Genomic DNA, 13,317 nt, shown 5'->3' on the forward strand with positions numbered 1-13,317 from the left:
GTGAACGCTGAGCATTGCAGCTTGGAGTCTAAAGTACAAATAAAAGCACAAATAAATAACCAAATTCACAGCACTAACATTGGTTTCACTCAGTTACATACAAATATTAATTACACTAAGACTTTTTAAATGTATATCTTTACAGCAGTGGTCACCAAACCTCCTCCTAGTCATGCATCTAATGTTCCCTTACCTAACATTAAATGTCGTTGGAACTAGACTTTACAGGAAGGTAGGTCTCTAAGAACCAGGTTTGGTGACTGCCGTAGAGCATATCTGCTGTGGTGTTATTTGAGCACAAGTGATGTTTATACGGGAGAATCAACTGAAAGAGGCCCCGAACATTCAGCTATAACTCCTGTTAGGATGAAGCAATCTGAACCAAAATAATACACTACATACCTTGACGTGCTGTATGTGTAATCGATTGCATTACTTGCGAGGCCAGAAGTGATGGCGCTCCATGTTCCTGAATGTTTTGGTAAGCATTAGCGACGGCTGTCCGACGCCTATCTCATTGCTCCGATGGAGTGGCATCCCAGCTTATTTGAAGCTCCATTTACTGAGGAGCACATTGCGCATCGTTTCGTTCGGATTGATTAGTTCTAGCGAGAGTTATTACAGAATATTCAGGGCCTCTTTCAGGTGAATCTCTCTGTAGTATATTATACTGTATAGTATACCGAAACTATATACATAAATATATAGAAGAAAAATGAGATGCTCCCACCTGCTCCCTAGCTAGTTTTTATCAAGCATCTTTGACAGTACTGTAAAATATTATTTAGATCTGAATCTGTGCCTTTTTGCTCCTGTAGGTCACACTACAGCCTACCAGACAATTTGCTGTGCAGGAGAATAACAGTGAACTGAAGGGATTTATGACTGATAGAAGAAACAATATAACCAAAAGGTGTAATGCGAACCAGTTAAATGCTGTATTTAAATGCTGCTGCAGCACTTGTATTAAAAAGTTGTAGCAGGAGTATGCATCATTATGCATAACAGTGCTTCCCACATATAGGTTATACTTTGTCACTGCACCTGGCATTTGGACACCTGCCCTAGTATATTTCAACTCTTTAAAACAGTCAAAAAGCATAATAATGTAATAATAGCAATTAAAAAGTTATAAATCCAAAGTCATGTCTGAACATCTGTAGACAGTAATTGTAAATACTGAGAAGTGTCTATGGGAAATAATAATTTTGCATACATGCAAAATGAACTTCTAGATACATGCAGTTTCATCTGACTGGATTTCAGTGAGATTCAGTAAGATTCGAAGTCTCTCAGCTTAATGAGCGTAAAATTGATTTTCTGGCATTATGAATTTGCTCGCATGAGGGTACCTGAGCTATGAATTTCGCCTCCGCACTCAGCTTCTTATTAAAAGATTTCTCAATACTCACCTGTTAATTACATGTAATAAATAGCTATCTTAACGCTGTTGCTGCTCACGCTCTTTCTGTCTCCTTTACTTCTCCCCCTAACCTGAGCTGTGTTCATGTAACAGTCAAATTCAGAGCATGTTTCCAAAATAGATTAACAAAAATGCTCAACATTATTAACTAGTCAGAATATACCAGGGTGGGTGTCTGTTTACTGGGCCACACTGCCAAAGTATAACCTAAGTGTGGGAAATACTGGTCGTGCATAATTATCCCCTGACATTTTGATAATGGTGTGGCAGCAGCATTTAAATATAGTGCTGTTTTACATTACTCAAGTCATAAAATTGCAAAATACAACGGCCAGAATAAAAACAATAAATTGGCTGATTGCACATCTGGAGAAAAAATCAGATTTGTCTCCAAACTAATTAGTTGATTCCACTCCCAATCAGATACTAACAGTGAGTTCTCCTCCTAGTGGAAGCCCAGGCTGATGTAACCGAGGAGAGAGCCACTTTTTTCATTATTGTGAAAAGAGAATTTCATACCCAACTTGCCCTTGTAACCGATCACAGTCTGAGTTAGATAGAAAGCAAAACTGATTCAGAAATAGCACTTTCTGCTCCAGTATGGTTTCTAGTGTGTTCCTGAGGCCAAATCCAAAGTCATGCCCGAACACCTGTACATTTAACTTTTAATTAACTCTAAGTTTCATAAGAGTATTGCAACATGTCTCTCTGTGAGTAATAATTGCTGCAAGAATAATGTATCACACATCACACATGCAAATATACAGTGGTGTAGAACAGATTAATTCTTCATTCATCTACTGAATCAGTTGCTAACTGGTACTAATAGTGGATGATTAGTTGGATGATTAGTTGTTGAATTAAGTGAAAAGTTCACTTTATTCCAGGCAAGTGATCATTTTCCAGCTATTGCAGAAATAGATGACTCTTGTAACACTTGCTTTCAGTTCCATTTGTTCCAGAGGCCCAGATTTCATCTTTCATTTTCACATTACATTAAATCACTTTTTAAAGGACCTATTTTGAATACTTCTGCACTTACTCTAAGCAGCAGATAATGGTTTATTAGCCCAGCTGTCATCTCCCCTTTGGTCATGATGGTGGGTGGTCTGAGAGATGTCCAAACACTTAAGCACACACTGTTTCTTTACCTTTTTTTCTTTCTTTTTTTTCTTTTTTGTTTGTAGTGGAAAATGAGGATGAGGCTGAGAGGGTTCTGTTTTCGTATGGTTATGGAGCGAATGTGCCGACGACGGCCAAGAGGAGACTGAAGCAGAGGTGAGAATGGAGGAGGTCGTCATTCTGCAGAGAGCATTGCTTATAATGGGTCATTCTTGTGCTGAAGTTTAGGTTTGCAGGGAAGTGTTTTGAGTGCTGATTTGAAATAGCATATAATGATGTACACAGCAAATTTCATTGAATTGTTTTGGATAATTTTTGGATAAACACCTGTTTGGAACATTCCACAGGTGAACAGGTTAATTGGAAACAGGTGAGTGTCATGATTGGGTATAAAGGGAGCATCCCTGAAAGGCTCAGTCGTTCACAAGCAAGGATGGAGTAAGGTTCACCACTCTGTGAACAACTGCGTGAGCAAATAGTCCAACAGTTTAAGAACAACGTTTCTCAACATGCAATTGCAAGGAATTTAGGGATTTCATCATCTACTGTCCATAACATCATCAAAAGATTCAGAGAAATACCTAATAAAATGGCAGGGGAGTGTATAACTGTTTCTGGAAATAATGTCAGTCTAACTAAAAGATAAAAGCCACACTGTCCCTGCTTGGCAGTTCACCCATCTTAAGCTTTATATCACACCAATCAGAGTAGCTGATTACTCAAATAGAAGATGTTATATTTCATGGGTGCTCGAGTACCCATGTACATCCCTAATCTATACATGCATTTGTCTATTTGCGTGTGTGTGTGTGTGTGTGTAGTGTTCATCTAGCTCGAAGAGTTCTGCAGTTGGAGAAACAGAACACGCTGCTGAGGAGAGACCTGGAGAGACGCTCTGCCCACACAGAGCAAATCAGTGAAGAGGTACTGAACTATTCTGTCTGTATGTCTGTTTCTGTCTTTGTGTGTCTGTCTCGCCGTCTGTTTATCTCTCTCTCTCTCTGTCTCTCTCTCTCTCTGTCTCTCTCCTTGTCTCTCTCTGTCTCTCTCTGTCTCTCTCCTTGTCTCTCTCTGTCTCTCTCTCCTTGTCTCTGTCTAGCTGTCTCTCTTTCCTTGTCTCTGTCTAGCTGTCTCTCTCTCTCTGTCTCTCTCTCCTTGTCTCTGTCTATGTCTCTCTCTCCCTCTCTCTCTCTCCTTGTCTCTGTCTATGTCTCTCTCTCTCTCTCTCTCTCTCTCTCTCTCTCTCTCTCTCTCTCTCTCTCTCTCTCTCTCTCTCTCTCTCTCTCTGTCTCTCTCTCTCTCGGCTGCAAGTGTGTTTTTGTCAGTAAAGATGCTGCATATATTTGAAGTACAACATAATGTTTTGAAAAACGTATTGATTACCTAGAAGAGTTGGAGGAACACAGATTTGATTCCTGAATTCTAGTGTAGGGTATTTTTGAGCAAATAAATGCTTACAGCCCAAATAAAGTACTTCACTTTTCACTTTCATAGATGCCTGAGACTTTTGCCACAAAACTCTGTACTGTACTGTTAAATAACATTGTGTCCTGCACATAACAACACTTTGAGTTTCAGGTCCAGTCAGTTTTATTTGCATAATCTAGCTTGTAATGTCGTACTTCTAAAGCACACAGATAACCGCAGTCAACTGCCTCTGTTGGCTGAATTCATGCAGAAACTCGACCGTTCATATGGGCTCTCACAAGAGTCAGCCAGCTGTTGTATTATCTTCACTCCTCACTGAATTTTTCTGTCACTTTAATTTGTATTTGTTCATGATTAACAGATTAAGTGTGTGTTGTGCTGCCCAGATGACTTCTTTCAAAAGTTTTCTGCCACTATTGTACTGTTGCAGTTCGTTTACTTTAGTGGGCTACACAAAAATGTGTAGCAGTAAACAGAGAGAGCGAAAGATAAGAAGTTAAGAAGAGTAATTGAAGCTTAATAAGTTGTCTGTATCACTTTGCATACATTAGGTTAAACTGATCACCTCAAGTGAAAAGATTAATGTAAAGAAAGGGTAAGAAAGAAAGATGCATAATCTTCCCCTTGTAGCATCTAGCTCAGAGCACCCCCCCCCCTTCCGGGCTATGTTTCACTTTAAAGATCGGACTGCAATACTAGACCCACACTACTGTTTAAAGGTTTGCAATCAAAGTAAAGGTTTGAAATCAGTGTTTACAGTAACCACTTTGGTGCAGACAAGTGGATGAATTGATTACAAATTACAAATATCATGGCTTTCAGTGAATTAATAGAAAGCTAGTAATCTGTAAGTAAAATGAACAATGTTGTATGTGTCCAGATTAATGAACACAACCAGAGATTCTGAAATGACAGATAAATGTGTAACATTAGGAAGTTTTACAGTTCATCATATTTCAAAACTGGAAATCGAATCTTAAGGGAAATAGAAAATTAATATATATTTCTATTGTTGTATTTGTTTCTTCAAAGAGATCTTCAATATTGAACCAAATATCTAGAATCTGTTCACCTTGAATACTTTGAAATATTTAAAACTGCCTTGTATATGTAATTGTAGAGTGGTGTCCAAATTATATGTTTTGTTTTAGTTTCTAAGTGGAGGCATTTTTCTGACAATATGTTGGAAAAAAGTGCAATATAAAATGTGCTATAACTTTTTGCCCCAAGCCATGCTTATATTTATTTTATTTGGGAAAGAACAGCAATAGTGTATTAAAGTGTGCTGAAGTGTGTTCTGTAGAGGATGTATTAACATTTCACTCAACAAAACTGATCAATCAACAAAACAGAATTTGACCCAAAGTTTTGCCCAGACCTTTACATATGACTGGCAAGTGATTCTAAACTTTTGAATGGTCATTTAAATGTTTTAGGTTTGTCAGCTCATGACAATGCCTCAATTCATTTAAACACCTAAAGGATATGTGGTCACAATGCTTGACAGTAAAACATTTGCATATTGCAGCTTTCTATGATATCAGTGTTGCAGACACCAGGATCGTGATTAAAAACGAACAAGCTCCAGATCATCATTAATGTTCATAGATTGACTGTGAACGCAGTTTTAGCTTCAAAGAGAACAAGTGCATTTAAGTGAGAGCGTCCTGTGTACCTTCTGTGTTATTGCACGTTTTTAATTTGCTCCCTTAAGCACTAAGACACTATTAACTCCACCACTGACACTTTTCAGGGAGTCTCACGCTCTTTGATGTGGCGTACTTCTGATATTTACCCTTCCTCACGACTCTGCGCCTGTAAAGGAGTTGCCCAGAGTCAATTTGGATGGAGAAGTAATGCAAGTCGACGCTTGTTGCTCTCCTACAGCAGTACTCGATTCTCTGGGTTCATGTTGTGCCCTGTGTTATGATTTGAGAATTTGAGATGGTAGAGATGGCTATTTTTTTCAGTGCACATAAAACATAATGATAGATTGTTGCCAAGGCAATTATTGTGTCCTGTTACGCAATGCGCTTTTTTAGGTATGAGAGCGTTCTCAACAGATGCTGATAGCACGAGTACTTGTTCCCGAACACTAGGGTAATTGTGAATGGCCAGAGGGAGGAATAGGTAATTGCTTCTTTTAAAAACAAGCAGTGAAAGAACTTGGCTGGCACTTCAGCATTTTCTGCTCTTCTCAGGTATAACACGTGAGCCGCAAGGGAGCTTATTTGGGAAAAAAAAACTGCATCAGGAGAAAGGATCGCAGCCGAGCACAACTGTCATGCTTGATATTCTCACAAAGAGCCTTTTTTAAGCACTGTGTTGACATGTTGTATTTGGCCCATGCCTTCATGTTGTGTTTACACAGCTCACGTTTACCCGACACGTGACTCGTCACTTTTTCACATTGTCATGAGCTCTTGTCCAATAAGACGCACTCTCTGGATAGTCTTTGACTAATGGGCTTCAGCTGATGCGGTGAAGGGCGGGCACTACCTTTTGGTTGTGGGCTGTAATTGATTGGCATTTTGAGTGATTCATTCTCCAACTGAGAGTTTTAGACATTGCTCACTTTACCACCCATGTGGGCTTAACCCCACTTCTAGAGACAGCCAGATCTGTCTGTTATGGTCATTTACTACTGTAGCTTCGTGCCTATCAGTTAAACTCTCCCCACTAAAGGGTATAATTGCGTTGAAGCAATCATCCAGAAGAACATTTTGTAATGTTGGTTGTGATTCAGACCCGTCCTCAAGTGCATGAATCTGATAATTGCAAGTGCTTAGAAATACTGTTCAAAGAGAGATCTGTCAAAACTTGCTGTCTTCAGAGTATGCAAGAAAATGATCTACCTTTGTTATCAAGGCTTCATCAGTATTATGTTGATTTTGCATTTTAGACCTAAACATTGTGGCCTTTTTGAGCCCACAAGTTTATGTTAAGGCATAAATACGTATCATGTGGTCCGAAAAACTCCCACAGAATCCAACCCCTTGTCTCTGACGTTTCAATTATTGTTTTAGGCTTTACAGGTTGACTCGCAGCAACGCACGAAACAGCATATTTTAGCATGTTTTTTTTTTTTTTCCCCTCCTCACTTTTTAACACAAAAATGTTATAGAATCTTATAGTGCAGCTTCAATGTAATGTGTGCCATATTTATCATCTACATAATTATTCCTTATATTCTTTTATTAAGAAGACACTGATTAAAGCTGGTACTTTAAATACATTTAGTAGAATCATTTTGACAGTCATATTTCTCGGCCAGTAGCAATTGAGTGTTTTATTTGTTCCAGTTGCAGACAGCCAATCAGCTTCTTCAGCAGTCCCAACAGCCGTACAGTTTCCTAATAGAAACGGTTCGTCAACGGGACATGCAGATCCAGTCACTGAAAGAGCGCCTCTCACAGCTAGAGGAGGAAGTGAGGTAAGCATGCACAATTGTAGCCTTGATTTAAATGTTTGACATGCCTCTTAGCCAATCACAAGCTGCTATTTTTGTGGAAGTGAAGGAAAACCTTTACAGATTGAAAGATAAACCCTGACAGAGCTCCACAAAACAAACCTGCAGTGAGGATGCCCGTAGCTGTAACTTGGTCTAAATGATCAAGCTAAGACATGTGAACACAGTCCAAAAACCCACTATCCGGATCAACAGGAGGGTGGAACTGGTTTTTATTTCATTCCTGAAGCTGACAACTGAGAAGGTTTTGGATGAAATTAAAGGGAGAACCCACAGCTCAATAACAAAACTATTAACAGGCAGACTTGTAAGCTACGTTTTATCAAAATTTATCCGAATGTATGTCTTACTTTTTCCCCAGTGTGTTAAACTCATAACTTGTGCACTAAATTGCTGAAAAAAGCAATAGTTAAATTTGTTCCCTGTAAAAGATGTGCTAATTCAAATCAACAAAACATGCCATTTGACTGGTGGTGTTTACACCTCTGTACACGCCTGTATGTCTGTGTCTATCTTTGCCTTTGAGGAAAAAATTCAGTATGTGCTCAGTATTTCCAGCTTAGCTGTTGTAATCTGAGAAACTGATAAATGAAAGTTCATAGCTGTTATTCTTTCAGCAGTTAAACCACATTGCTATTGTCAATGCAATTAATGAAGTAGTACAAGCCAGGAATGTTGTGCTTTAGCTAGCACATGGCATCTCTTCTTAGGAGCTGTCCAAAGGTTACACTTAAAAGAAGCTATCTTTGCATTTGCATTACTGTTAATGTCTTGTTTGGACACAGGCCCAGCAAACTCATTTGTCCTTAAGGTAATGCCTGTTGAAACAGTGCAGGGCTTTAAGTCATATTTTGCTGTTGTAGTCCAAGAGCTTTCTAATGTTCAAAATATGATGATTTCTCACTAATTCAAGTTACAGGAGCCTTTCTTGCACTATTCAGTTCATTTAGGAAGTCCTAAATTACTACTTATGATTATGAAATTACTAACTTATGATTCATGTGAAGCTGATAGACAACTAAAAACATGTTATTCTGTAATATCCCTGCACTATGAATGAAATCCTAACTGAAATTGTAGTTAGCCTTGTCTTAAGGTGCTTCTGTAATAAAGCTCCAGGTGGGAACGGAGTAGGGGCAATTATAGTAAGACTCCACAGGCAAATGAGGTGGAGAAATGCATTTGATTTCAAGTACTCCTTTGTTATTTCTTCATCTCTTACACAAGCTCATTTCCTCACCTCCTTCCCTCGCTATTGCCTGTTCTTTAGGCAAACTAATGTCGACAGGTCTTCTCATGTGCTTCCCAAGCTTAATGGGCCATGCTGGAGGGTAGAGTACTGAACTAACAGACTCTGGTGTTTTTTTTTTTTTTTAAAACTAAAGAAACAGGCTGCTAGTTCAAGCATTTTCTCCAATGTCCCACAGGGGTCGTTTCTGACTCGACATGAACCCACAGTTGTTCCAAGTTTGCCTTATCAACCTTTAAGAAGAACTCGGGGTCAAAGTCACACTTCTCTCCATTAGTGCCCACAATCTTGATATTGACCACTGTAGGAAAAACCAGTAAAACTTCTCAGATGAGCTGAAAGGATTTCTTTCTCCTGCTCCCACCTGGAGAGGCCAGTGCCTAGAGGTGCTGTGTGCTCGCAGAGGTGTCTCTGCTTTATTTATTGGCCACTGATTTAGTGAGGGTGTTGTTGAAAGCTGATTGTCTAATGATTGCACAAGTGCACCTGTCATGCACTCCAGGCTAGTTTCTGGATTGACCTTTGCCATTTTTGGCTCTAAAAGCCAAAGATTTAAATATTTTAAATATTTAGGCTATTACGATACTTAATTACAGTTTTCAAACATATCTACAGAGATATATTTTACACTTCCAAAGTTCAGTCTTAGAAGTTGTATTTTCTGCTTCTCATGATCGAAGTAATCTCAAACACGTTGAGTGATGTTGAGGTCTGGATTTTTTTTTTTTTTTTTTTTTTAAGATCTAAAGGAAGAGTATATTCTGATTTTCTCTTCTCTCTTGTAGATGAAAGCTTTTAAGTGCTGTTTATCTGGTGGGGACAGTTTTGGTGGCCTACCAAGTCTTGCACAGTTGTTAAGAGTCCCATTTTCTACATACCTTTTAATCATTTTTTTCAACTCCAGTTTTGGAAATTTCAGTTTTTTCACTTATTTTCATTTGTCTTTTTCTTCCTTGTTCGAGTGGATTATCTTATGTCTGATCTTCTCAGAAATGTCTCCTGAAAAATGAATAACTTGGGCAATTAAATGATTGAAAGGTAGTGTCTGCACAGTGTTGTATATAATATTAAATTTCTATATTTATTTATTTTTTTCTTTTAGTAACAAAATATAGTATAATGTTACAAATATATTTTTTAAAAACTGAATTTTGCCAAAAAGCTACCCTACCTTGTGTATTTGTGTATTGTTTTGTTGTTTTGACGTTTGGCCAACTGCATACATTCTACTGGGCACCCCTGGGTAAAGTGATGAAATGGTGTGATTTGTGCTCGGAGAACAAATGAACTATGAAATTTAAGATGTAGACATTTATCATTAATTTGGTGCTGATGTAAAATGAGGCATTGGTCTCTTCTTGCAGTTTAAAGAGTAATTTAAATCTCTCTGATTTCTTTCCCCAGTGCACTGAAGAAAGAGAAGACAGCCCTACTACAGGTGAAAAACAACATGGCTGCCGATCTGGAGCGACTCCTGAGCCACAGAGAGGTAATGGCTGACTCGGCACATCCCCAAAGGGAACGAGGGAACATGCGGCTGTGGCTGATTTGTAGTGTAGCTTGGGTTAGTATTAAGGCTTTTTGGGGGGTGAGTTGGGTTGGGTTGTGTGGGGAAATCTCATTAGCCTCTTGATTTTGTTTTGCCTTTAAAGTCATCGTTGATGGCATTGTTTATAAACAATATGAATTTTTCTAAATGTAATTATTACTTTCTAAAGCTCTGTAATGTTCATAGGCCTGTGATATGGGTAAAAATGGCATTACATTATGACCCCTTGCCTAAAATGCGGTTGATCCTCTACGTGCACCCAAAACAGCTCCGACCTGCTGAGGTGAAAGTCTTGTAACTTGCATGGTGGAGCTGTCTGCAGATTGGACTGGTTTGAACTAGTTTGAGCACATCCACCAGATGTTTGCTTGGATTGAGACGTGGGGAATAGAGACCAGGGCACCACCTTTAACTCTTCATCATGTTCCTCAAACCTTACCCAGTGAGTGGCAGGGCATATTATCCTGTTGAAATAGACCAAACTGACATCAACACAAATTCCTGAATCCAGGGTTTTCCAGCAGAACATTGCCCAGACCATCATATTCCCTCTACTGGCTTGTCTTCTTCACACAGTGCATTCCATCACTATCACTTCTCCACGTACATGCCACACTTGTACCTGGCCGTCCATGCAATCTAAAGAAAATGGGACTCATCGGGCCAGGAGACCTTCTTCCGTTGCTTCAAGATCCAGTACCTGTTGTCGGCACTTTTAACAGAGGGCAATGTTGGTATGGGCAGTCGGACCTGTCTACTGCTAAGCAGCTCCATATGCAGCTATGCACTGTGTTGTGGCACATTCCTCCTGTAACCATCATCAAAAATTGCTGTGATTTTAGTAGCCCTTCATCCGTCCGTTCGCTTCAGACAAACCAAAAGAAGGGATGTTGATGAGCGCCTTGATGAGCCTTGGGTACCGAATATCCTGTCACTGATTTGTGATTGTCCCTCCATGAACCACTTTCAGTAGACACTTATCACTGACTGGGAGTTGCTGTTTCGAAGATGCTCTGATTCAGCCATCTGGCCATAACAATTTGCTTCTTGACAAACTCATTCAGGTCTTCACATCACACCTGTCCATTTCTCACCTGTCCATTTCAAGTTACTAGTGTAATTGTGTGGCTAGCTGATGGAATGAAATGAAAATGAAGAGTAAATGAAATACCCTCAACTCATTTGGTGTACCTCTGGATACTACGCATACCCCAGGTCATTAATTGATCAAATCAATTTGAGAACACTCTTGTTCTTTTTCAAAATCTCGGCACTGCATGCGTCTGTAACACATGAACAGGTAAAATGCATAATGCACGTAAACAAGGTGTTTAAAAAAAAAAAGGAAAAGAACGGAAAGGAAATGTGACAGTGTTACTGTTGGAACTGTTTGGAGTACTTAACTGAATCCTTCTTCCACACGCACAAAGACTCGCACTTACATATACTTACATTCTGTCTCTCTCTTTCTCTCTCTCTGCTCTGGGTGTGCCTTGCTTCTTTGTGCTGTCACCCCAACTTGCCGTGCAAAGCAGCAGTCACGCTAGGTGACTGCAGGCTTGTTTGTTTGAACAAGTCTTCCCTCTCACAATGTCTCTGTGCTGCTTAATTAGTGAGAACTGCCACTAGTAAGACTGATGCTTTCACTAGTGTTGTCATTTCTACAGTACCCTGTCAGTAAACAGGTGTTTGTTCATACACTGCCCAACTGTCCTGGTCTTTTAGAAGCTCTGTTTACATTGTTTCTGTTAGTGGAATGCAAAGGACCGCAGAAGAATTCCCTCGAATTTTTGGAGCTATTGGCTTATCTGTGCTGTATGTCACTGGAAATTCCTGTTATGCGGGTCAGTGGGTTCCCATGCTCATCTTTGGCATATTAGTGAAAGACGTCAGTGTCATGACTTTGACCTGTATGAGCGCTCAGATTCAGAGTTAATAGTTCTGTCAGTCACAAGCCTTGATTGTTCATCACCGTGATTTGGCATGTCTCATCCAGGTTTTGACATGGAATTGAGGTTATGATGATGCCACAACAATAACACAATGTATGATTTAACCATGAGAATTATTGTTGCTGTTCTGCTGTATTACTAAGTTAACTAGATATATTATATAATATGTTATAATAGATTACATCTAGCTTCAATGTACAGTATTGGTCTGGTTTCATAGAAGTTGTTTCCTTATTGTAGAATAATAGTGAAAGCATCAGATCTATGAAATAGCATGTATGGTGTTATATGGAACTGTCAGTACTAGTTCAATGAATCTTGTATTTTAGAAATTAGCCCTTGTTTTTGCAGCATTACATACTCTTGATCATTCTCTCTCTGAAGGAGCCGACTGCGATGCTTTTCTAAAAAAAGGCTTTTCCAGCTTTTGTAAGCTGTGACTGATTTGCTGAATTTTTTACGTTAATATTCAGTTTGCATAAACATTCTATGGAAAAACACTGTGGAAAATAATTTAGTAAAATATCACCATAGATATGATGATAATTAAGTGGAAAAGTGTTGTTGCTTTGAATTACTTGCTGGAAACCAGCAATATATACAGTACTTTGCTAAATCCAAGCATTAATTAAACAATTTATCTGAGGAAATGTGTTTTTGCATGTAAAAACACCATGGAACATTAGACTAAGCATAAGTACAGTTAAAACCAATTTTTGTTTATTTAGAAAGGTAACTGATATATTGTGAGCTATTTATAGAGCAAAAACAGTTTTTTTTTTCCTGCATGATGCCAGTTCTCACATATAATTGTTACATTTTATAAACAGCAGACAGCACAACAATGAAGTGAGTAGCCAAACAAAGTATTAGATAACAACTAGGTAGTACTGGGATTCCTGATGAGGTTTGTTTTTTCTGAGTGAATAAGTTTGCTATCCAGATAACAAGCTCTTTCCAAATGTAAGTTTCTCAGGTGCTTATAGCTTAAAATCTTTTTTTTTATTTATTTCATTTAAATTTAAGATGTTTGTTTTGGGAATTATTTCATACCTAGGCATTGACTTCAATATTTGAATTTGCATTTAAGCACGAGCCTTTAAATCAAAATGACATTAAGATTAT

General features: G+C 38.7%; 1 protein-coding gene across 3 annotated transcripts in view; it reads left to right on the top strand.

Annotated features, from left to right (window-relative positions):
- pibf1 (progesterone immunomodulatory binding factor 1) overlaps nt 1-13,317 on the top strand; it is a 50,500-nt gene that overhangs the window by 31,464 nt on the left and 5,719 nt on the right. For all 3 annotated transcript variants that reach the window (XM_017715112.2, XM_017715111.2, XM_017715113.2), the window contains exons 13-16: nt 2,611-2,701; nt 3,367-3,469; nt 7,276-7,406; nt 10,096-10,180. In XM_017715112.2, coding sequence (XP_017570601.1) covers nt 2,611-2,701; nt 3,367-3,469; nt 7,276-7,406; nt 10,096-10,180 — 410 coding nt within the window. The remainder of the gene's footprint in view (nt 1-2,610; nt 2,702-3,366; nt 3,470-7,275; nt 7,407-10,095; nt 10,181-13,317) is intronic.

Source organism: Pygocentrus nattereri, chromosome 12 (genome assembly GCF_015220715.1).
Source record: "Pygocentrus nattereri isolate fPygNat1 chromosome 12, fPygNat1.pri, whole genome shotgun sequence".
NCBI lineage: Eukaryota > Metazoa > Chordata > Actinopteri > Characiformes > Serrasalmidae > Pygocentrus > Pygocentrus nattereri.